The following is a 25,489-nucleotide window of genomic DNA, read 5'->3' on the forward strand; positions in this document are numbered from 1 at the left end:
TGCAGAGATTTTTCATCATTATAATTCTGTTAAATTTTAAATGAGTCAGAATGATGAGCACTAATTCTAACTTGTATTTCACTGCACAGAATGAGTTGTTCTCAATTTAGGGAGAGGACCACTTGCTGAAGAGCAAAACTGGATTTAATAAGCCAAGACATTATGTCGATAACCGCAACACCGTGTGTGTGTATATATATAAAAATATAAACATGGACAGTCTTGAGTCAGAATCAGACTGTATGGCTCACAATCTGGTTTTAGCCACTGATGGAGATTTTTTTTTTTTTTAAGCAACGCTGCCCTCTTGTGTTAAGGTAAACCTTATTTCCAAATTGTTGCATACCGAATATAATCTGGAGAAAGACAGGCCCAGAAGAGGACAAGAGGAAAGTTAATAGTGTAGTAAACATCCTGAATATAAAAGCATGAATAAAGTTACTGTTTTTCAATAATTTAATTAGTTGTGAATAAATAACGGAGTCTTTGGGAGATAACAACTTTCAAAAAAAGAAAATCTTTGAATAAAATAACTCCAGTACACCACATTGTTCAGATATATTTATTCAATGTAAACTCTTGGAAAGGCAGGGATGAATGAATACAGAAACCAAGCAGTGAAGCAAGTAGCTGCATGTGGTTGAAAATGAGCATCTAGAGAAAATTATTACACCTTTTGTAACCAGGAGAGATCAGCGAGTCCTCGATTTTGGGGACTTTACAAGCAATGAGGAGAAGCTGTGAAGACGTTGGGCTACAATAATTCTTAAAACACTGAACTGTCATCAAAAAGTTTGAAGCATGCAAACTTTATGACAAGTACTTGCATACATACAGATAAAATGTAAAGTGACCAACATAGGAAGACATGAGAGAGCGCAGCAGACCTTTCGTTTCACACATTCACTTCCACTGATATAATCTTGATCCGCTCGGGTAGCAACAAAAAATAAAAAAAATAAAGCAAACATTTAAAAAATAAAATTAAAAAAAATAATGTGCATCCAGGCATTTGGCCATTAAAGGAAATCCTCATTTCTGCCAGGTGATAATGATGAAAGATTGTGCTGTTAATAGCTCTGCAGTCAGTGCTGAAATGTGACTCAAAAGTGGCCTTTTAGACACAAATAAATCAAACGTACACATAGTCTACGCTATATACAGTATTTACATCTTCTTCTAAAGAATTACTTGCATATGGTACACATCACAAGCCTTATCGTACTGAAAGTGACACTAAATTGTTCATCATATCAGCAAGCAACCAAAAAAAAATAGCTTTTTACGTAACTCAGTATGACTAATCAACCTTGTTTCTTTTCATATAAATATATTATCTTTATTTGCACAGGACAGATTGAGCAAATTAGCATTTGGTAGAAAATTAAATATTTCTTTGTATCGTCCCCAAAGAGAAACAGAAATGAAAATGCAAAAAAACAAAACCTAAATGTTTGCTTATTTGCACATAAATCTCTTTTTTTTTTTTTTTTTTTTTTTTTTTTAAACGGGGCTTATTAAACAACAGAATTATGAGTGATTTTCCATAAAGTTAATTCAATGAAAACAGGAAAATCAAAACTTCCGACTGGTCAAATTAGCTTTTATGTACCCCGGGTAGTGAGGGCTGGACTGAATGCTGAAGGATCACCGCGTTTTGAGCAGCACTCTGTACATGGCGAATCCCAGCACTGCAAACACTGTGGCTCCAACGCTCGCTCTCAGCCAGAAGGTCGAGCTCTTCAGGTCCGCTTGGCTAACGTGTCTGTTAAATAGAGGGATGCAGAGTGTAGAGACATATGTAAAGAGTTAAAAAACAAAAAAAACAACTGATTTTCCGTATCATACAACCCTGTTTTCACTTGGCTTTAAAATTCATTTTTGTGCGACTGGGTTAAAACAGCTAAGATGTAGTTACATTTGTCGCCATCATGTGTATTCATGGTGTCCGATTTAACTCACATCGTGTTACTGACTATATGACCGGTACGCCTGTGGTGGATGAGCATGGGAAAAACCACTGAGTTAAACTGATTTAAGTAGGAAACTACACTACAAAAGACATGCGGCTAAGTTTCTCCCAGACAACCCGGGCAGGTTGTTTGAGTGACTCGTGTGTTGTTGTTGGGTTATTACATCTGGATTTAACGCCGTCAACTTGTGACTGATCACCCAAGATGATGCATTTTAAAACTAAGTGTGAACAGGATCACAGATAATTCATCACTAGGACAGAAGTGACTCACAGACATCTCATCCTCTTTAACATCGAAACAAAAATTAAACTATTTCTCTTCCCCGATTAGCTCTCAACTTTCCAATAAAAGTGACAAACAGATCAAATAAGCAGTGACATTAGTTGTAAAGAAGGATCGCATAGAAATGAACATTGAGAAAATATTGATGAGCGGATGACAGAACAAGCAGAGAGCTGTGACATATTGAGACGCTGAAGCAAAAGCCAGTCAAACAGATGAGGGACTTAGAGGTTTATAGTTACGGATGCATGAGACAGCGAGACCAGAAATGAGTTGTGACAACTCTGTTAGATGAGACGGCTGAGGCACAGTGACATATGCAAAGCTGATACCAACAGAATGACAATCAGATTGAAGTCAAACACTGGGAAAAAAATGATGATGATGAAGTCTTTATAAAAAAAGAAAGCAGTATCAAGATTGAGATGAAAAAACAGAATGAGCAAAATGAGGACAACTAAAAAGGACTGTAGAGGGAAAGCGAGTAAACTTAATGGCCTTTCTATTCTTCATTACAGAACAGCAGTATAAATGCAGTATAAGAAATAAAGTATGAAAGACTGGAACTTCAACAAAATCAGATTAGACAGAAGCAAGCATCATATATGCCGTGAGAAGCATTTAAACAGATCTACAGCAACACTGAAGGCTCATGTTGCTCCAGAGGAAAGTTACTAATATTGAGCAAATCGAATATTTTCTGTACATTTGTATAGGAATGAGGATATGAGGTTTTTGCATGGATGAGTTAAGGTTCACCACCATCCTCGAATTTGGCGATTAAGAATTAACGGGAAAGAACTGGTCCCTTTGGTGCAACCAGCCGGGTCTGCTGCTGTGTTACAAATGATGATGCCACAGAAAAAAAAAGCAGCTTAAGAATGAAAACGTGAAAAACATAAAAATGATAAACGCCAACACGTCAACAAAGATAAGAGAAGTTTGTAAGAGACCTTCGGAGTACGACAGCGTAGAGTTTGGCCCTGACCGTCTGCAGCAGCTCAGAGTTGAGGAAGTTCTGACACAAGCAGAATGTGCACCGGTTACAAGTGCACATGCAGCGCAGCCGGGCGTGGCTGAGGAGAGACACAGGGTACGTACACGCACACACGCCAACAAACATACAGACAAACAGGACACATACGACAAACAAAAACAAAGTTAAAAGCTGAAAGAGGCCGCCACCATTAAAAGGCTCCAGTGTAGTTCAGATCACAAGAGAAGCAGCTTGATAAAAGGCTAAATGTTTCTCCTTTTGAGAGAAAAAGAAAATGTTACCTAATATGCTGATCTTTTAAATATTATTTCTACAAAAACAAAGAAAAGAAAATTCAAGCAAATTAAAGAATTTTTAAGAAACCTGAGAAAACAGAAACAGTGATAAAAGCAAAAAACAAATCTCAATCTACCTGAAACCGTCACTAGAAAAGGCATTGGCAATGGAGGCGCCTCCAGCTTAAACACTTGAATCTCAGACAATAAAGTTGACCTCCTCAAGATTAAAGTCTCTGTGCAATCGTATAATAGCACAACGTGCAGCGAGGTGATTTACGTTGACAGTAAAGTGAAGCCTGACTGATTGCATGAGTGTGATGCTCAGGGAGAGATCACTATTACAGCTCAGCAGGAGGCCCGTGTATCCACAGTGGAAAACACAGTGGCATCAGACTAAAAGCAACATGTCCAGAGACCAGTGAAGTGCATTAATGCGTGTCGAGTGAGGCGCATGATGACAAATACTGACACTTGCAGACAGCAGGACCATCCCCAGAGGGGACCTGGGAATATTACACAGAGTACAGCTCTGTATTTAAACTGTCAGACTAATCTTAACCATATGGGGGGGGGAGTATTCTATGATTCATCAGATTTATTTCTACAGTTGGGTCTTAAAGGGCAGAAAATCCTCAAGGACTACAGGAAACACAATTAAAACTTTGCAAGTTGCCTCCTTTTACAGCAGCAAACGAGAACTGTGACTCAGCTACTTCATCACCTCAGACCACAACATCCTCTAAAACTTATGTTTGGAGCCAGAGCGAAGGATTTAGAGGACTATATTGTCGGTCTGCATTTCCAGACCCGAGGGAGATATAAAGAATGCTCTAAATTGTATTAAAAACCTCATCCAGCACCAACAGCTTTAATAAAAATTACCAAACATAAATAATATAGGATTTATGTAATCATTTGCAGGAAACAAGAAAACTATGAGATTACATCTGCAGTTAATAAATGCATATAAATCTTCCTCTTCTGGGTGATGATTTATACTCATCATATCCTTATATCATAGTTAAAGGGTTAACAATATATAAATAGAAAAAATAAAAACAGGATATCATGAAGAAAAACATATTTTCCACAAATCTTCTCATTCTAATTTGTCAGCTAAGCTCATCTCAGAGCTGCGAAACTAAAGCTGCACTTCAATTAAAACTCAGACAATGCCCTCCAATAACAGACAAGACAGCTAAGTGGGATAACTTCCGTTAGCACTAATAAATAATTGGATTTCTCTGAATTAAATACAATTCACTATGTTCTTAGTTACCTTTTTACCCTTTCGGGAATCTAATCTGAAAATGTGACTCGTAACAAAGTATCACATTTACAGTCAGGTTGATGTTTCAAATTTCTGCATACTTACGGATACATAGCCATGGTGGTAAGTTTGGTGTAGATGTCTCTGTTGGGTGCTGAGGCTGCGTTACAAGTGAAAGACTGAGGCGGGGGCATCTTGTGCCTCCGACAGAACTCCAGAGGACTGCAGCCATACATCTGCTTGACCTCTGGCAGGTCTGACTTTGCTGCAATCATCATACATGGCGTCTTGCTGTCCATGAAGTATTGCTGAAGGAGAAAGACTCGTTAATGAATGATTATGGCTGTGGTGGTCTTTTGTTTTAAGTGGACAAACATCTGTGTTTTGGTACAATGTGAACACTAAAAACAGTTTTACCTTGAAAACCTTGGCGCAGTACTCAAAGGAGTAAGGGTTGCTGACGTCATAGACTAGGCAGACGATGTCACAGGCCAGATCAGAGTCAGACAGGTAGTCGAAGTCAGGAAACACTTCGTGAAGCTGGAGAGGTAAGGTGGTTAGAATTAAGTGGTTAAAGTGGAAATACTCTCTTTTCTAAATCTCTTAATTAAAATCCACTAAGCTAGAGGAACACAGCTGAGTTTGAACCTTAGTTCCTTTAATTTGACTTCAAGGTGGCACATCCCTAGTGGTCACAGTTGCTTAAATAGTTTGTAGAATGTGTGTGGACTTTATGTTAGATGCTGAGTTTGACTCAGTTTAATGTGATCTCATTCGGCAGTGCTGCTGGCATTTTTCAATTGCTTCCTAGAATTCCAGTTTTTAAAATTTGTGTCTCTAGGAGGTGCGTTGGAGTTCATCTAGTGTTTGGAAACAGCAACTCTTGGAATGAATTTCATTTTAGGGTAAAAGTTGCAGGGACACAAATCCGTACACAGTGAGAAGTGTACAAGAAAATGTGTTTTCAGTGCATTGGTGAGGGACACACAAAGTGCTGGTTTCCCTTAGACCAGCAACTTTGTGTGTCCCTGTCTTACCCTGCTAGCCAAGTTAATGAGTGCAACCAAGTGAAAAAACAACAACAAAAAAACAAAAAACAAATAAAATGAGCATTCATTGTGCTCCAGATCTGATGACCAGATCACCAGAGGGCCCCATAGACCTTTGTTGTTTCTGTTTGACACAGACATTGATGTCTTGTCTCAGTGCAGGTTTGATGTCCATGATGAAATTGCAGACACACAAGTTGAGGAATTTGTACAGGGAGCGATCTAAAAATAGCAGCTGTGCTGTAAGCAGAACCAGTGCAACCCAGAAGTGCACAAGCACATGACATTACAGAGGGAAAATGGTCAAAGTCAGATAGATAGATACTTACTTTTAGTTAACTACTGTACAGTAAGTATCTAACCAGTTTAAAAACCAACCCACAGTGATGAAAACCAAAGTGATGAGAAGCACACAACCATCCAAGTACAACAGAGTGAATCACACTCATTAATTATTTGTTCTCCAGCTGCCTATAAGTGCCAAGACAAACAGGGTTGTTGTGCTTCACTATGGATGCCAGGACAGAGGGAGTGGAATCCACCCTGGAGGGTGAACCTTTTAAAGGTCCTTTAACCAGTGTCAAAACAAACAGTGCAGTCAATGTGCAAATCAATACCATTTCAACTATTGAGTTTCATCTGCTAAATGTTGCCATCTAAAAGAAGCCAGTTTGCTATGGTATTTGATATTTTGCCTACAACTTTACAACAACTGTTCCTCTGTATCCCTACAGCACATGCACTGTGCTTGCACTTTGTCAAAATAGGCACAGCAGTGCTAATGCCTTTGTTAAGCAAGTACAAATGCTGGCTTGACAAAAGCATTAGGCGAGCATGATAAGAAGCTTACATAGAGCGAGCTAAGAACAGCCAACCTCAAGCTGGGCTGGCCTTCATGGATCACAGTTGACAACCTCACGTACAAGACACAGCGGTACATGCACAGTACAAAATGTATTTGTACCGTTACTGAAGGTCAGCACATACATAATGTGTAATAAAAGTATAGGAGCTACATTAAAGTGCCCAATATGAGAAATAATTAGAGTAACTTTATGTTAAAAAAAAAAAAATCTGCCTGGAAGACAGTGTCCACACTGCAAGGATAGAAGATATATGTGCCGTCATGTGTTTTCATTAATGATTAAAGCAGTGTGTTTGATACTCACGAGAAGGTATTTCTCCTGGCCATAAACATAGGTTGTATTGATGGCATAGTAGGATCTGTGCTCCTCTTTAATGGTCTTCTGGCGCTGAGAAGACAGAAGAGGATCTGGCGTTAATTAAAACATGATGTGAATGACATTTTCAATACATGCAGCAATGCAAAAATATATATATTGACATAATCCCAAATGTACAGAGTTAAGGCATTTAAATAAACCTTTTTACTGGAACTTTTTTTTGATACTTGCTGTGTCTCAGAGTAAACACGTCAGTCAGGGTAAAGCAAAACATGTTTATGGCAAAGCCTGAAATCCAGTTCAGGCAGCCGAATCTAAGCCTCTCACATAATACACCCCACAAACATGCAAAACACCTTTCTGAATACCTCTTCAATATGTTACTGCATGCCTATGTGCACTGCTCATTCTATAGCTATTGCAATGCTGGTGTAGTGGATGGCTGAGCTGGTGCTTAGTTCTGCTTACCATGAGGTTTCTACCCAGAAAGGCTTGTAGGAAGCCACTCTTGCCACTGCCAATGTCTCCAAAAACATTACAGCGGAAGACGCTGCGCTGGGTCTGCTTCTTCTGCAGGTCAATCTTCTTATCCCTGGTCACTGCACGAAGGAAACCACATACAAACACAAGTACCAGAGGATCAGTTCAGACAGCTGCTGTGCACAGTCCAACAGAGTCAACTACACCATTTAACTGTTCTTAAAACAGTTTTGTGATTAAATGAGGATTACATGGTAGAGTTTACCTGTTATTCCTGCAGCTTGGGACTCCTGCTCAGCAATTATTGAGTAACCAAGATACCCAAAATACTCCAAACATCTTTGGACATCCAGATAAGTTGTTAACCTGAACAAAAGGCAGCTGAAGTTAAGACACATGAACTCATATACAGTAATGTAACTAATATTATTTTATATTTAAATGACAATATTAAAATCATCAGTTTATTATTTAAATAGTTCTTCGTTGTGTCCCTGAATTGTCCTGACCCATCAGGGCAAGGACACAGGACGTTCCTGTATCAGAATTTGGCTGTAGGGTTGTAAGTGCTGTGGGGTGGGACCTCTATTATTTGGGCTTTCCCTGACAGATCATGCAGATAGCTTACTCAATTCAGATGCCACATGAAAACTTTGGACTCTTTGTTATGCTCTCTCCTGTCAGTGCTTTTTAGAGTGTGGTGAAAAGCACTGGAAGTGGGAGACCATTGCCACCGGGGAGGAACATTACTTTAGGGATATGTTTGGTTTACACTGTGTCCTTGTAAATGCCAGTTTCAAAGGTTTCTGTACAGGTGTCAGTGGTTTTATTGTTGTGGCTGATCAGTCAATCGGAGCAATCAACAAGCAGAAACAAATAAACATGGACACCAGTTTAATGCCTACTTACGTCCACTGTGAGAGATACCCCTGGTAGGTGATCCAGCCTTGGTCATTAGTGCAAACTGTGTTATTGACATCTGGCCCCCAGGGCATGTAGGGAAAAACATCAAACAAGTCCCTCAGCTCCTCTGGTGACAAGGCACAGTCACGGTCCTAACAGACACAAGGATCAGTTACTGTGTACAGCTACACCTAAATAACGAACAGGGTGCTCGTGGCAGGAATAATTTCCTGTGGGATTTTGTGGGTGAATGTACACTGAACAAACTGCTCTAGTTTGATAGACTTCAGAAAAAGAATGGCCTAAGCTGGCTGGCTGTCACTTCTACCTGAGAAAACAAACATGACAGACTGAAGGCACACATTCACAGCAGGACACTAATCACTATGAGAGAAAGCAGATCTTGACACAAGCTGTCACTTTCACTCTTTGACTCGTCTAACCTCATGGCTAATTCTCCCTGCCAATCCCTCCTCAGCTGCAAGGAGTTACATCACACCTCAGCAGGTGGTCACACTTGACTGTGGGAAAGTGCCTTCCTAAATGTCAATCAGCAACTTCTTGTTTGTGTCTCATCAGGGTGAAGGCCAACATAAATACAGAACCAGATATACAGGACTGTACCTTATCGTGTTTGTCAAAGACGCTCTGGAGGAAGAGGTAGGCATTATGGTTGAGCTCAGTAGTGCAGTCTGGGGGAATTTTCAACCTAGAGAGGGAGAAATAACATTTATTCATATTTAACACATAAAATAAATGCAAGCATATTTACAAAATGTATCAAACAAGCAAATACGGAAGGAAATGATTCAACAGAGTGCCACAAACCAACAGACGAATGGAAATATAATGAGGTGCAAGAGCAGGAGCAGATTTTAGTTGCTTAGATGTCAAAGTAAAACTCACGGAGGGAAGAGATAGTCCTGATTTAACTCGAGGTCATCATCATATCCAAATCGCCTGAGTACTGTCCAGGTTGTTTCATGGCGTCCTCGCTGAATGAACAGCGTGTGGAGAAACAAAAATCCTGGAGAGGAAAAAATAAATAGATCTCAGGAATCCCACTGTGAGGCGAGCTTGTATATACATAAGGATCAGAAATACGTCCCATCACTCCTACCTTTAAGAGTGAGGCCGTTGTCACACACGCCATCAATTAAATTCTTCCTCACCACATTTTTTACATCCTCTAACGCCTGAGGCTCCAACGGGGTGTTGAAGCACGTCCGCTATGGGCAGACAGGCAAATGTTGTTATCTGAATTAGCTCAGCGTCTCCCACCGAAAGGAGGGAACAATAAAGACCGCCTGGATATTCTATTTTAACCAGTTTACCTGAAAAAAGTTGAGCTCGTTGTCGTTGAGATTACCATCGTTATCTAGGTCTGACACTTTGAAGATTCGAGTGAGAGCTTTTACACAAAGTGGCTTCATCTGAAAAATCAGGGACACACATCAAACGTTCTTTAAACAAAAGCAGGTTCTGCTAAGAGTTCAAATCCAGCCCTTAATGCAAAACAAACAGAACACTAAACAGCTCAAGAGTCATGTAGTGTACATTTATCCTTACATCTTTTTTCTCTGGACAGTAGAGGGGACCAGTGGGGTGGAGAACTGCCTTTTGAGCATAGTAGAAAAGCTCGGAGATGTTCTTCAGGTTCTTTGCTGAACACTATAAACAACAAGGAAGAAGAAAATGTGCACACATGTGCACACACACAGACACTCTGTTCAGTGCTGTAATGCAGTTCTGGTATCGAAGTGGTTCATTTGAAAGCCCCATTAATACGCAGTGTGAGGCTTCTTGATCTCATAAGTATTATATGCGGCACTGTGAGCAAACAGTCCAGTCAGCAAAGGGTCATCCCTATTTACCTACCTGTGTGTGTGTGTGTATTTTGGTGACTAAGTAGTTGCCAGACAGGCTATTAACACACGTGATCTGTCTGAGCGGCGCGCCCGGTCCAATTAACAGACTGAAAAAAACCCCCACAGGTGTCAGGAGGTAGTGAACTAACTTCAACAGAAAGCAAACTTGGTAGAAACTGGTGAGGGTTTTTTGGTTTTTCATATCGAGGAGTTGAATTCGTGCTGAATTCAAAGTTCTAAACAGGTTATGGCTTAAACTCGTGACCCTTTACAGTTGTTTGACTTCCTAGATTTAAATACTTATGCAGAAATACCACTATTTTCAGGAAGAATTAAAAAAGGGAACCAAAAGGCATCACTCACACAAATGCAACAGGCCAAATTAGGTCAGTGTTTACAAGCAAGACAACAATAGTCAATATACTGTAAGTGGCAAAGATTATCTTTAGGCTGTTATCCTCCCTAGTTTATACTTAAATATCAAGTTAGCCAATCACACTGCAGCAACTCTGTTTCTATATTAACATCCGCAAGACTTTAATTGTTTAACTGTTTAAATGACATGTCTGTTAAGATCCCTTAAAAGCAACAATGGCTAAAGTGTGGATGTCATTATTAAGAGAAAAAAATGCCGTTCTTCTTTGTTCCTGTAAAGATGGAAGTTTCTGCACAAAGGTCATTGTAATTAATTGTTATTAACTCTGTTGTGTTTCTTCCTCTTTAGGTTCAGCACAAAATAGAAGAATGTACTGATGTCCACTGTCTGAAGCAAACTATTTAAATACTTGAATCTAAGCAGATGATTGTTCTTGCAATCTGCCATTCTGTGTTTTATTGTTGAGAAATGGTGGCAGCAATAAGAGTGGTGACTGTCTCACCTCAACGCAAGTCTCTATCTCACTGTACTGATTCATAATGGGAAGTATGGTCTCCATGCTGCTGTGCTCCACCAAATCAGACTTGTTCCCCACCAGGATCAGGGGAACCCTGAAAATGTCAACACCACAAAGCAAAGTGATTAACAGACAATAACTGCTTGATATACACCAACTAGCCCCTTTATTAGGTATACCTGTTCAAATTATTTTTAACACAAATGTCTAATCAGCCAATCACACGGCAGGAACACCATGCATTTAGACATGTGAATCTAGTTTGTGGCATTTTCCCCACACAACCATCTTTAGGGTTTACAGAGAAAACTGGCAGATCTTTGGATGAAAAGGCCTTGTTGATGCAAGAGGTCAGAGAAGAATTACCAGTGTTTCAAACATCAGCAGAAAGGCAACAGTATAAAGCACTTAAACAACAGCAACCGCTGACCAAAGACGCTGGTGGTGATGTAAAGGTGTGAGGGTAATTTTGCTGGCAAACTTTTAGGCCCCTTAGTACCCACTGAGCATCGATTAAACACTTCAGCCACCTGGGTATTTTTCCATGTCCATCCCTTCATGACCACGTCTTCTGTTGGCTGCTTCTAGTCACAAAGTTCAAATTGTCTCAAACTGATTTCTTGAACACTTGACACTGAGTTCACTGCTCTCAAATAAGCTTCACAGTCACTAGATCTCAGTCTAATAGAGCACCCTTGGAATGTGGTGAAAGGGAGGAGTCACATGATGGATTTGCAGCAACTGTGTGACGCCATAATGACAAGATGCAAATCGCTGAGGAATGTCTACACCAGGGAGAGCTATGGTAGTTCTGACTGGCTCCAACCCAGTACTAGCAATGTGTACCTAATAAAGTGACCAGTGAGTATACATATCAGTTCTTTTTTTGGTGAACCTGCTTGTGTGAAATGTGACACTTCTACTGCTGCTTTTTGCTTAGAGTGAAGACACTGTAAGGGGGAAAAAAAAAACAAAACCAAATAATCATCCTGGGAGTGTAGGTCATTACATTAACCACTACTTGAAAATTACCAGGTTTGGCTTCCTGCTACAGGACCTAATATTTTGCAGCTGCCTGTCCTGTCACACACAACTGCACAAACTGAGAATCTGATCCCACTCTCTTCTTATATTTGGTGGAAAACAAAAGCCCAGAATATTTCTGTATGTACCTGCTGTCCTTGTCTGTGTTCTCTGTAATGAGGGGGATCCAGTGGCTCGTCACCTATGAAAACACAAGTAGATACGATAAAAGATTTTCTCAGTTCAGAGAGACATGATACCCAATTCTTTAGTATCACGCTGTCACACCAGAGTCTTACATATTATACAGTTCAGCTGATATACAAACTAAATATGGAAATTCTGGCAGCAGAGGAGCTCACCTTCTCTATAGACTTCTTGTTGTTGACAGCGTAGACAATGCAAATCACATTTGCCTACAGGACAGATCAACACATAAGCATTAAGCTTTTACATGAACCCGAAAACTTTTCACTGAGCAAAGCAAAATCCACAGACTCACCTTGGAAATCTCCTGAAATAACTGCTCATCCGTCTGCTCTGCCTCTGTGGAGGGAAGATGAGCTTGCTTAAGTAAAACAAGGATGCGCCAATTCTTTATTTATAAAACACACACGCACACACACAAAGTAATGTTCCTTCAAATACCAGAGTAATCCACAATGTGTGTGGGAACTCTCTCCGGTGTAACATCAGCCGGTATGGTAATTTCTTCAGCTCGATAGGGAACCTGGGATACAGAGATGTTTAGAGCTGGCTACAGAGCGTAAATAGCACAGTCAAATCAATGCAAAATAAGGTGAATAGTGGGCACGTTTAATCCCAGATGGGTACAGTAACATTAAATTATTAAGTGATTAAGTTTCTGGCAAAACAGGAATGCATTCATACCACATCTGGGAACTCCTCGCTGACCAGTGACATGATGAGAGAGGTCTTCCCCACCTTGGCTGCAGATGGAGAGAAGGAGACATATTTAGTGTGTTTAGCAAACCCTCATTACTCATAAGCATAATGTATTATTATTACTGAGACACGTTTCTGTAGATGTTTAAGAAAATACAGGTTAGATGTGTGACCCATCAATTTTAGCCTTCATTTTTGAGGACACCAGATGTCCCACTTTATGGGAGCAACTTTGGAAGTCTGTCATTTCTTGTGCAAAGAGAAAGTTGCCAATCACTGGATGCACCTCTTCTGAAACTCAAAGATGACCACCAGTCAGATATCAGATAAAATAACAATAAAAAAATGGAATACGCAGGAGTACAAAGAGCATATACCAGACTGTTAAGTACTGTATTTAGCCTGAAACTGAGAAAACGTGTGGAGACAAAGTACTTCTTCCTGCACAGACATAACCCCAATGTGTAAAACAAAGCCCATCACATTCCAATAATTCAGATGCTTGAAAGGCTGTGATGTTACCTGATAGAACCCAACTTTCAAGGAGATAGATAGATAGATAGATAGATAGATAGATAGATAGATAGATAGATAGATAGATAGATAGATAGATAGATAGATAGATAGATAGATAGATAGATAGATAGATAGATAGATAGATAGATAGATAGATAGATAGATAGATAGATAGATAGATAGATAGATAGATAGATGCAAAGTGCAGTGAATTCACATGTATACCAGAGGTGTGGACTCGAGTCACATGACTTGGACTCGAGTCAGACTCGAGTCATTAATTTTATGACTTTAGACTTGACTTGAAAAAATGTTCTAAGACTTGTGACTTGACTTGGACTTTTACACCAATGACTTGGGACTTGAATTGGACTTGAACCGGTTTACTTGAAAAGACTTGATATTTTACCCCAAATATAAAATTTAACATGCATATTATATAGAGATTGAAAATGTGACGTCATTCACGGGTAGAACCGCAAAGGATTCTGGGAACTCGTGGCAAGCGGTACTAGCGCACGCAGGCTTTCAATTAAAATCAGTTATACAGCGATAAAAAGAAACACAAAAATGTCAAGAAGCCGTTGTATTATTAACTGCAATAGCCGGTCGCATGACAGCCACGGGAAGCCGACGGGTAAAGAGATCGGTTGTTATCGGATTATGTCGTTGAAGAGAAAGAACACTCCAGCTCACAGGTTAGTCTGCTCCAAGCATTTACACGAAGGTCAGTGTTTTTTAGTAGTTAATACGTCATTTTCATAACATAATTGGTGATATAGGTTACAAGCAAGTCTGGCGCTGAACAGAAATTGTGGCGCTATGCTCCTTTATTTATTGTGCATAAATAGTGAATTGTCCTGACACAATATTGCGTTTCGCTTCTGTTATTATGGTACATTGACAAAAACATGTACTTTTATTCACAGGATAAAACAGGTTTTTTGTATCACTAATTGCCCAGTACGATTACAGCATACAGTATTATTGTCACTGCTACATTTCTGTGATGCTACCAGAAATTATTTCCACTACTAATTAATTACCATTGAGCTCAAAGGTCCTATTAATAAACGGTTAAGGAATGTGTATTTATGACAACAATTTGTGAGACTGGTAAACTTATGATACATACGATGGTCTTTCGTTCTACACGGTGCATTTCAAGGTCCTGTATCCATCCGGCGGTAAGCTGTACCTGGGCTTGTTGCAGTGACCTGAAGTTACTAAACTTCATGAGTGTATGCACTCACTCCAAGAACCGTATGATTATAAATATGCATATAAATATGCTACGATGAGATAGCTGACTTCATCTAACTAGCAAATGTTGTCCAGGCCACGTTGGTGATGCAGTTTTTTTAAATGTGTATGATATTTTTGTCATGCGATTTTAAAGCCGGTCCTACAACCGCATCCAAGAATAACATGCAGCTTATCTCAGAACTGTCGGTGAAAATTATTCTTGGAGCTAGGTTTAATTGAGCTGCATTTTAAAGAGGTGCAATTTCACAATTTGTGTATATTTTCTAAGTTCACTATTTTGTCATGTGTTGAGAAAAACACAGATTTTAAAATTACATGGTCTAATATTTACATTTAGCATAACTGCAACATTATTTTTTCATTATTTTTTTTTTAAAGACTCGAAAGGACTTGAAATTCAAAGTTTCAGACTTGTGACTTGACTCGGACTTTTACACCAGTGACTTGAGACTCGACTCTGACTTGCCTGACATTACTTGAGACTTGACTTGAGACTTGAGGATAAAGACTTGAGACTTACTTGAGACTTGCAAAACAATGACTTGGTCCCACCTCTGATGTATACTGTAGAGTACATGTGAAATTAGGGCAATCAGATTGCAATACCATCAAGAGTGTTCACCATCAAAGTGGTAAACTGAGGTTAGGTGAATAATAGAAAAGAAATTATCCGCCTAACTGCTCTAAAAAGCTACAGTGGGGGATAGCATGGCCAAGATAAGCTCCAATAACACATACAGACCTCTAAAGCACAAAGCAGTTGCAGAACGAGTGGCCTGAAACAAATACAGAGCTCATCGTGATGAAGACACTGCTCAGCATCACATGTCCAGCTGTCTGGCAGCAGCAGTGCAATTCAAAGTGTGCACTAAAAGGCTGACTCTGCAGTCTACAAACACACTGCAAACACAGCTTTATCTAAAGCCTTACTTACGCTCTCCCACTAATAATATCCTCACGTCTTTGCGCATCTTCCCCGGCGTCGTCAACCACGTCGGCAGACCGGTCTGTGTGCAACATTTATGCTCCTGTCTGTCTGGATGAAGGATACAGCCAGCCACTTCTACGCGGCCTGGCTCGCTTGCTAACAGCTACGTTCGCATTTCAGCCCCCGTCTGCTCAGCTTCAACGCAAACTCCACACGGTTAGAGAGAGCCCTACAAAACGCTGTTCTTCTTTCTTACTGTACTCTACCGTGCATACTGTCACACAGCCAGCAGGGAGCTCACACGAACAGCCAGATAACCACACAAACTTGACTGTTACAACACCATCGGCTGCTAGCTGTCGGCCACGCCCCTCCTCGGGTCAGCTGAGTGCGTAAAGCCGAGATGAGCTCGCGCAACACTTAAAAACAAAACAAAAAGTCATGTAAAAAAATAAAAATAAAACTATCCCCCATGTACTTGACCAAGAAGTGCGGCATTAATCTGCGGGTTTGAATTAAGACAGGTGTGAGCTCTATCTGCGATATTTTTTTTAGTACTGGGAAACTGGAGTGGAGTGAGAGATCTTACTTTTTCCTCTAGCTTTGAATTTCTGTCAAAAGGCGCTATCTGGAGGAAAAGAAAAAGCAGCACGTGCAAGTCTGAGGTATTAAAAGAGTGGCGGTTATGGTCTGTTTTTCTTTTTTAAGTCAAGCGGCGATACCTGCGTAATACATAGACAGAATAAGATTTATGGTAAGAAGATTGAGTTATTTCTTTTCTTACACACACACAGACTATGAAATAGACTTCTACCTTATACTGCAGGGGGTGATTTAGTTTTTTTTTAAGGACATCGGGTGTTTATTGAGATGCTTTCGGCTATTTTGCCCTTGTGTGCATTAAGGTGGATTCCACACTCCATAAGACTCCATCACTACTGATTTCCAGTCCAGGCTGCATAATTTGGCAAACCTCAGCCTTTTCTCCCTGTTTCTCTTCCTTAAGAATGGCTTCTTTACAGCCACCCTTCCACTGAAACCATTTCTGATGAAGCTTCAATAAAAGGTAGATTGATCAACTGAAGGCCAGGTGTATCTCTCACATCCTGTGTCAGTTCATTGCTTGATATTTCTCCTATTTCTTAAGAACATGACTTTCAGATACAGTTCATCTGCTATAGATAGCTTTTTTTTTTAGACCTGGCACTTCTTTTGTTCTCCACATGTCCAGTTTTCTAAGAACACACTGAACACTATTGTGAAATATGTCATGCTTCTGGCCACTAGCTCTTTGGTAATCACCTTGTTGATGCAAAAATACTATTTTATGTCATCTTGATGCATTCTCAATCATCCAGGTAAGTAAATCTCCAAAAGTTGATTCTATTCATCTGGACGTAGTGTTTTCAGTGGGAGAAACGTTTCGTCATTCATCCAAGTGACTTCTTAAGTCTCAGCTGACTGCAGGTTCCCCCACTTTTACGTGAAAAGGGAAAGACCATCTCTGAATCGAGGAGGGGGTCTAAGGGTACATCTTTCACCATCTTACAATGCTGTGATTGCAGCCATTCCCCAACTCTCTGTGAATGGTTCTCATGGCCATTGATCAGTGTTCTTTGATCAGTGGTTGTTGATCAATGGTCATGAGAATTTGCATAATCATAATCAAGAAACTGACCTCGCACCCCATTGTTCCTTCAGCGGGCTGGTTTCAGTCATAATGCAAATGTACTGTTTATAAGATTGGGGAAACCTGCAGTCAGCTGAGACTGAAGAAGTCACTTGGATGAGTGACGAAACATTTCTCCCACAAAATGCTACGTCCAGATGAACAGAATCAACTTTTGGAGACTATTTTATGTCTTCTGTAACTTTGGCATTTTTCACAAACCCAGCTAGAGAAATGGGAACAAATGGTGTGTTTTTCTTAAACGCTGCTAGTAATGAAGTGCCTAAAGATACAATTTAAAATGGTCACTTTGCTAATTTGTCAGGTACAAGCAGCTGACTGAACATGAGTGAAAAAGCAGCCAGTGTCCAAAGAAAAACTTCAAAAAGTCTGGAGAACAATATTACTCAAGACCACAAAAAAGAAAGTCTGGCTCCTTGGGATGGGTCAGGACTTTCACACAGCACTATATATCTACTTTTGGTAGCCTATTAAAGTTTCTCTGCACTGCAAAACTGTCAAAACAGAAGATTTTCTGGTACACTTTCTTAAGCCTTTAGCATATCCTTGTGTATGGAAGAATCAAACTTTTAGATTGAAATGTTCACTTAAAATAATAATACTATTAAAACAGCTTTTAATAAGAGATGGAGCATAAAGTAAGTGTTTCTTTAAGGCTAGCAGCTAAATTACTGTAAACTAATTGATAAACAGTGATATGTGGTCCTGGTGGTTGTTGTGGTATTCCCATCAGCCCTGATGGAACCCGCTACTTAAAATCAAAACATCTCAACAGAGGCACATATGCCTCATAAAATGCCCAGCTGCACATATGTTACTGATGAGGAAGAAAGCCAGCATGTTCCCCAACAACTGGTTAACAAAAAAAGAAAGAAAGCAGTTATTTATCAAGTGTATTTAAATTATGAGTTTGAGAAATTCACAGACAGCTACAAACACAAAAAAGTATCTAAGTACATCAAAGTTAACAAAAGTATTTACAAAATAGCCATTTCAGTCTTTATTTTAATAAATACAATGTCTGTTTTCAGTGACTTTATAATGTATTACAAAAGAACGCTGACATTAATTTCAACAAAAGTGCATCAAAATCAGGAGACATTGCTTTTAATGTGCGTGGATCTTACAGAGAAACAAAGTCTCTACGGTGACAGTAGCTTCTCCACATTGCAGACAGTAAGCGCCTTAGTCAGTCTGTGGTCCTGTCTCTAATTATGTTTCTAGCCACACAGGTTCGGGCGCGTCTTTGTGAGAAAAGCTTCAGGTCTGTTCTGTCCCCAAACGGTATTTTAATTTCCTTGCAAAAAAGGAAATGATTCATTTTCCTCTCCTCAGGTTGGCCTCATCTGAATATCGCAAAGAGAAAGAATTAGGAATGCTTGACAACCAAAGGAGCAAAGTTGATGCATTTTAACAACACACGGGACAACAAATTCCTACTAGAGTAGTCTTCTGGTGTCATGGGTTGAGAGATGACCTTTCTGAAAGCCATTATCCACTCGCTCTGCTCCTGCTCCTGCTCACACATAAAAACAAACTGCCTCTCCGGAGTCTCCAGTGAGATCCCGCAGCACCACCGGCTTCCCCTCGCGTTGCGGCTGCTGGTTTCTGAAACAGAGTAGCCGTGGCTCTCTGTGCCGATGAAGACAGCACCCAGCTCTGTAGCATCCTAACAGTATAAATAAACAAGGTACAACTAAATAGGATCATTATGATTATTCATTGTATTTTATGAGCATTAGAATAACTTCTTAATATCTCCAATTAAAAGAAAAAAAATGACACATTTTTATGTTTCATTTATTTATGTAGGTGTTTCATTTTCACAAAGATATGAGCAACACAAAGATCTCTGTTCTTCATCTCTGTTCATTACCAGTGGAGATTTAAAGTATAGAAGCTTTCTGTTCATTGAGCACAGCGTGAACCAGCGCTTCTTGAATGGCTCCCGTTGCTGAAAACACATATAAACACACCAATCCAATTAGCCAGGCAGTTAAACTAAAAATAAGTAGACCCAGTAAATCCAGTTAAAAATTTTGGATAGTTCACAGACCGTCGGACCAGTTTTCTCCATGTATCCCTCCTTCAGGCAATGTGCTGTTAGCTGATGTTTTAACTGTGCAAAGAAACACCAACAAATACTGTGAGCTGAACAACAGCAGCAGCTCACAACCAGAATGATTCAACCGTGCTGACGTTGTGCGGGTTTGCACATTAAATGTAATGTGTTTAAATGGGGAGAGAACAAACCGAAATTATTATTGAATTTAACTGCCGCGAGTAGCATCATGTTTCATCTGATATATTTGTTCATGGAATAACAAGGCCTCGCCTAGCCATGTAACTGCTCTTCAGTCAATTGCCCAATTACTTTAGAGCATTTGAAAAGACTGTGTATAAAAATGGCTGTGATTCCTAAACAGTTCATACTAATTTTTTTGTTACACCAATTAAAATAAAGCTAGGGGTCTGCACTTCTATCATATCCTGACTGTTTGGTTGAAAATCCATGGTTGTGGTGTACAGAGGCAAAAACAAATTCATTGTCCAAATATTTATGGACCTAAGTGTATAAATCCTGCCTGTGCTAGTTTTAAAGTGTATATTAAGTACAATAAAGACAAAGGAGCTTTCTCAAATGCTAAGACAAAAAAAAAATATATAAACACGTGGTACTAAAAACAGAAGACTTGTGGTTCAGCAGCAACTTTCTTGGGTGTGAAAGGTCATTTTAAAACAATCACTGAGCAAAAGCTGCGGCATTAGTAACAAAGACTTGCAGATATGAGCGGAAACTTTAAAAAGAACATTAAACAAGGCTTCGGTCGAGGCCTTGAAACCTCTGCACACTTTCTTGAACAGAAAGCCATTAAATTGGAAAGTTCTATGTAGTTAATTACAGAAAATGTTTGATGTATGTGGTATGACTTTGAGGTTGTATAATTTTACTTAGCGGCTTTTTGAGGATAGACATCACTAGCCTGAAGTAAGAGGGGTTTACATAGCTGATGACCTAATGAAAGTTTGTCTCACGTCTTTTTCTTGAAGAGTGGGGTTTTTCTTCAGGAGGTATGCCAAACGTGTTGCCCGAATAGCATTGAAAAAAGACACAATCACCTATAAGAGATCATAGACATAGGTTTTGCCAGGAAGAGTAATTGTCTCAAATAAGGTATAACTCTATGAATGTGGGATGGAAAAGAGCATGCAGCATACATCTGGGAAGATGCCCTCACCTGCCCGTCCTCGTGGTACACAAAAAGGTTCTTTGAGCGTTCATCATCCACATAGGAGATCTGCAAACCGGTAGCATGACCGATCTTCTCTGGTTGGAAGACTGCATTCAGATCCTTCATGTTGATGACAGCTTTGGGAACCTTGGACTTGGTTTTAATGAGATGATTGAGGAAGATTAGAAAAAGAGGTATTTGGCCAGAGTCAACTGAAGAATGCTTATACAGCTGTAAACTAAACGGTCTTATGACTGAAGAACTGCTCACATCCTCTTTGATGAAGTATCTGAGGGTGAAGTCTTTCTGTGAGAGCAGGAAGGTGCTTTTAAAGAACTGCTTACTGTCTTTGCCTTTCTTCCATAGTGTTGCCTCAAACAGTTCTGGAGTATCAAACAGTTCAAAGAGGTGAAGCAAATAAACTGCAGGTTAGACTTTGATGGGAAAACAAATGCTGGGTTGTCAATGTTTTGTTGATGGGGGAAGGTTTCTTTTTTTTAATTAAAAATATTGCGAGGATAATTACCTGCACTGTACACTTTTTGAAAGTAGATGTTTTCTCCTGTGAATTCCCGTCTTTCGTACTTGGCACGGATCCACTGATCCTTAAGAACGCTGAAAACAAACAAGTCCGTGAAAATGTGTAGACCTGTCACTGAGCCTTTACACTTCTCTGCTGTTCCTCTTTCTACCTGAGAAACGTGACTACTCCACTCCCATTCACTAAACAAACCGTTTGTTGTCTTTGCTTCCCACTTCCGTTGAGTTAATGAAATGAATGGGTGCCAAATGCAGTGAAAGTCACTTACATGCAATCTTTCTGCTGTGGTTGGTAGAAAAAGACCGGGACACACTTCTCAAAAATAGCTTTGGCAGCAGAATTTCCCTTCTCTTGCATGAACTAAAACCGCATAATGTGAGAGTTAAAAATAAAGGTTAGAACAAGATAATATTGTTTACATGATGAACAGACTCAAATTAGAAGGATTTATTTTAAAATGAAGCACAAAATGAAAATCTGGAGGTAACGGAGTAATAACAGAGGGAACTGGGGGGAGTGAAAAATCAAAGAAATCTAAAGGTATCCAACACCCTCTTTATAATAAAAGGAAAATGTCTAAATTTAAGAGAACATGAATAAATAATTAATCATATGAATTCATGCTAATAATTAATACCTCTACAAGTGAATCTTCCCAATGATCCAGCCGTATGGATTTCACTTTGCTGACTGCAGGCAGATTACGATGCATCCCCGAGCAGTTCAGGCACACAAAGACGCCGAGAGTGTAAGAAGCCCAGTCAGGGTCTGCGAGCAAAAAGTGATCACAGTGTTTATTTTATAAGAAGGAACTAAGTACAGTGCAAAAAAAATAAATAAAAGTAGTCCTATGAACTGCCTAATGACCATAATGTACAAAGATTATAAAGCAAAAATCAGTGTTTCTTTTCTGCACAATTATAAAGTCGATAAACAGGCGAAAGAGTAAGCGTATAAAGCACTGTTTGCACTACCTCTGTCTTCATTTCACATAGGTACACACTGTATTAACTGTCCTCATACAGTGAAGGTGAAAAGTGGTGGAAAAAAGGAGGAACAATAAGGTCATACCACCCTATACAGCAGTTTTCTCTTCCCCTTCTGAGAGCTTATTACAGTTTTACTTGGTTATAAAATAATATTTTGGACACAATATTGTTAACTAAATAAAGCACATGACTCAGTCAGATGGGCCGTCTATTACCACTTGTGACGTAGTGAAATAAGGTAAATAAAATGTTCTCTGGAGAGAAAGTTAAAAAAAAGTATAAATAAATAAAAATCTATCAGTGCTAATCTATAAATTAAACCTGAGTCTGTTGAAGTGTACTCACCAGGAGCTCCACAGTCAGCACACAAGTTGTTACCCGGCTGTTGCACCAAATCAAGGAGAATTTTGTTATTTCTTTCAGAAGTGGCCATTGATGAAGGGCGTCTGCTTCTCTTGGGCTGACAGTCAAATCCCAACAAAACATCTACTAGGTAGTAACTCCATATTGACTCTACACACTTCACAGTACAGAGCTATTCTGCCCTGTAGCAGGTACAAACATCTCCGTGGCCAGTGGGCCAGTATTTCCTCTTAACAATGCCGCATCATGAAGTTTATTGTTCTGCACACAAACACATATATCCAGAAATAACAGAGAAAGGAAGTGAAACATACGTCACTCAGTTACTGGGTGATTGACTTACAGTATTAGGCTGCTAGGCTTGTCGCTGTTCGAAAGCTGTGAGAGCAGCAGTTTTGTTTTTAAAGTTAAGGTCAGCAGCAGTAGCAAGAAAAAGGAGGGAACTTTCCAGAATAGCTCCAAGCTTATGTGCCAGTTTTACAAACTGTTGCAAACTTATAGCCAGACTTTTGTCCTGCATCTAAATTTAACTGCTGCTGTTGTCACGAGTGGCATTCATTTGCTTTAAGTCCTGGGCCAGAATTAAGACTGGATAGGCAGATGTCAGTGAGACAGACAAAACCCACCTTTAAAAATGTACTTTTACACATCGGATAAAAATACCTCCTGTGGGGAGTTGCCACTATATTAATAAAATGTCTATAAGATGTATCTGGTGTGCCAAAATAAATCGTCAACTGCGTTCATACAGCAGATAAAGAAAAGGGGGAGATGCAAATTGCACTATTAATTTAAAAATTACAAAACCCAGAGTGAAACAGAGGAATGAAGTGGGAAAAGTCTGTGTGTCAACTAGCCTGCTTACATTTTATGACCTTGACTCACTATTCTTCAAACTCGACCTTCATCTTGGCCCCAGCTGCACAACTGTAAAATTTTGTGACTATATTTTGAATTGTTGAGGTGACAAATGCTTTTTGTTGCAGTTTCCGCTGCAGTACGTATCTTCAGCACTGCGTGTTGACAAGCTGACAAATGCACGTAGGGACAAATGCATAAGGTAACAACTGCTCAAACAACAACAGCTGCCTGAACCCACTATGAACATGAAAGTTAGAAGAACGGTGTCTCTCTTAGGAAAATTCAGTCCAAGATATGTGGTCCAAGACTCCCCTGTTGGGACCTTAAAAAGAACTATTTCCTTTCATTGTTTCCTCCACAGAAGTTGGCTGGAAAACTTAAATATAAACAAAGAAAGCTTTATTAAACACACTTGGGAAAAATGTGTTTGTTTGGTTTATAACTCTATAGCTCCTGCATAGTTCTGCTTAAACCAGTTAAATTAAACTAGAGGAAAGTAGTAACACTGAATAGAGTTTATTTTAAGCTAACCGGAACAAAAAAAAAACTGTTCACATAGATGCAGAACAGATGGACATTCTTACTTAGTGACTGTCTGACGATTTTTGTGTCCATCCAGATTTAGAAGCGAACGTCTACTTTCTATACTGTTTATATGCAGAGAAATGGATTAAATGGTGGAAACCAAAGAAGGAAAAATGTTGCACAGATTTCAGGGAAGAGTTGAGATGGGCTCTGGGTGGTAAGGAAGAGTTAGCAGATGACTGGGAAAATACAGCAGTAATGGAAAATGGTAAATGGACTGGTTATTATAGAGCACATTTCTACTCTACTCTTTATACAACAAGCCTCATCAACCCATTCATACAAGCACCTTTTTCTATGCTGAAGTGCTTTCTAATATTCACACAAATTCACACTTTGATGGATGCATCGGAGAGCAGCTTGGCGTTAGTGTCTTGCCCAAGGATATAGGGCATTCAGATTGGAGTAGGCAGGGATCAAACCACCAACCTTCAGATTTGTAGATGAATTTGGGATTGTGGAAAGAGTTGTTGAAGCTAGGTTATTGAGAGAGGTGCTGATCAGAGCGCAGCAGTATGGCTTTATGCTGAGAAAGTTTGCTTGAGAGTGATGACGGAGAAGTATAGAGGTCACAAGGAGTTGTACTGTGTCTTTGTGGATTTAGAGAAAGCATATGATAGGGTGCCAAGGGAGAAACTGTGGTACTGGATGAGGAAGTCACAAGAGGCAGAGTATGAGGGAGTATTTGAGGGGGGTGCAGGACCTATGAGAACAGTGACGCAGTGGTGAGGTGTTTCACCAGGAGTGACAGATGGGTAAAAGATGGGGGTGGGATTACATCAGGGATCAGCTCTGAGTCCCTTCTTGTTTGCATTGATGATGGACAGGTTGGAAGATGAGGTGAGGCGGGAGTCTATGTGCACTACGATGTTTGGAGACAATATTGTGATCTGTAGTGAGAGCAAGAAGCAGGTGGAAGGGAGCCTGGAGAGGTGGAAGTATGCACAGGAGAGAAGAGGAATGAAAATCAGTAGCAGCAATACAGAATACATACTTATTTATTTATTTAGGACAGTGCATGTTAATGAACATAAATGTAAAAAAAAAAATTTACATGAATGTAAACATACCAGATTATAGCCAAGGGCTAATTTCCATCTGTTGTCCTTAAGCATAAAAATAGACATAATAATTCATAAAAAAATCATCATTCATTCATAATAAAAACTCCATCACCAAACTTACACATACACACCATTCTGTTCCCAAATAAAACATTAAAACTATATAACTCATACATGATCACACACTTGAATTGTCCATAACCAGTTTTTAACCTTTGCCTTAAACAAATTGAATGTCGAGCATTCTCTAATGGGTTGAGGAAGACTGTTCCACAGATGGCCACCCTGGACAGAAAGGACGTTCAGCCCAAATGCTGTCCGTCTGTGGGGTATAAACAAGTCTC

General features: G+C 39.6%; 2 protein-coding genes across 4 annotated transcripts; both read right to left on the bottom strand.

Moving 5' to 3' along the window:
* Positions 1-548: 548 nt before the first annotated feature.
* Positions 549-16,190, bottom strand: rhot1b (ras homolog family member T1). Of its 3 annotated transcripts, none has more exons than XM_026170598.2 (20): positions 15,826-16,190; positions 13,095-13,153; positions 12,852-12,933; positions 12,706-12,749; positions 12,566-12,619; positions 12,353-12,405; positions 11,166-11,274; positions 9,989-10,090; positions 9,754-9,852; positions 9,540-9,648; positions 9,326-9,446; positions 9,044-9,128; positions 8,426-8,571; positions 7,782-7,882; positions 7,505-7,635; positions 7,022-7,105; positions 5,221-5,343; positions 4,909-5,111; positions 3,212-3,334; positions 549-1,765 (listed from the first exon to the last, which is right to left on the bottom strand). In XM_026170598.2, exons 1-20 carry the CDS (start codon positions 15,860-15,862, stop codon positions 1,648-1,650), a joined length of 1,983 nt encoding a protein of 660 aa, XP_026026383.1. In that variant the 5' UTR covers positions 15,863-16,190; the 3' UTR covers positions 549-1,647. The 3 variants fall into 3 exon arrangements, with proteins under 3 accessions (XP_026026383.1, XP_026026384.2, XP_026026385.1); XM_026170599.2 differs by lacking the exon at positions 15,826-16,190 and adding an exon at positions 15,634-15,652; XM_026170600.2 differs by lacking the exon at positions 3,212-3,334.
* A 2,198-nt stretch (positions 16,191-18,388) lies between these two features.
* On the bottom strand, positions 18,389-22,854 carry LOC113024029 (arf-GAP with dual PH domain-containing protein 2-like). The gene is made up of 11 exons (XM_026170604.2): positions 22,618-22,854; positions 21,921-22,051; positions 21,552-21,643; positions 21,269-21,357; positions 21,013-21,125; positions 20,749-20,895; positions 20,546-20,629; positions 19,566-19,628; positions 19,386-19,463; positions 18,950-19,178; positions 18,389-18,855 (listed from the first exon to the last, which is right to left on the bottom strand). The coding sequence occupies exons 1-11, from the start codon at positions 22,703-22,705 to the stop codon at positions 18,827-18,829; spliced, it is 1,143 nt and encodes a 380-aa protein (XP_026026389.1). The 5' UTR covers positions 22,706-22,854; the 3' UTR covers positions 18,389-18,826.
* Between the last annotated feature and the right edge of the window lie 2,635 nt (positions 22,855-25,489).

The sequence above is a fragment of the Astatotilapia calliptera genome, chromosome 6 (assembly GCF_964374335.1).
Source record: "Astatotilapia calliptera chromosome 6, fAstCal68.1, whole genome shotgun sequence".
NCBI classification, from domain to species: Eukaryota; Metazoa; Chordata; class Actinopteri; order Cichliformes; family Cichlidae; genus Astatotilapia; species Astatotilapia calliptera.

Bases quoted from the DNA above. Each gene is read 5' to 3' on its own strand.
- LOC113024029 (XM_026170604.2), bottom strand. From the start codon at position 22,705: ATGGCCACTTCTGAAAGAAATAACAAAATTCTCCTTGATTTGGTGCAA. The intron at 19,179-19,385 runs GTAATGAACAGA...TTATACTGTTAG, and splicing joins TATACTTTAAATCTCCACTG to GATGCTACAGAGCTGGGTGC. The intron at 18,856-18,949 runs GTAGGAATTTGT...TGCGATATTCAG, and splicing joins GACACCAGAAGACTACTCTA to ATGAGGCCAACCTGAGGAGA.
- rhot1b (XM_026170598.2), bottom strand. From the start codon at position 15,862: ATGCGCAAAGACGTGAGGATATTATTAGTGGGAGAGC. The intron at 12,750-12,851 runs GTATTTGAAGGA...TTCCCTCCACAG, and splicing joins ACACATTGTGGATTACTCTG to AGGCAGAGCAGACGGATGAG. The intron at 9,649-9,753 runs GTAAACTGGTTA...GTCTGCCCATAG, and splicing joins ACGAGCTCAACTTTTTTCAG to CGGACGTGCTTCAACACCCC.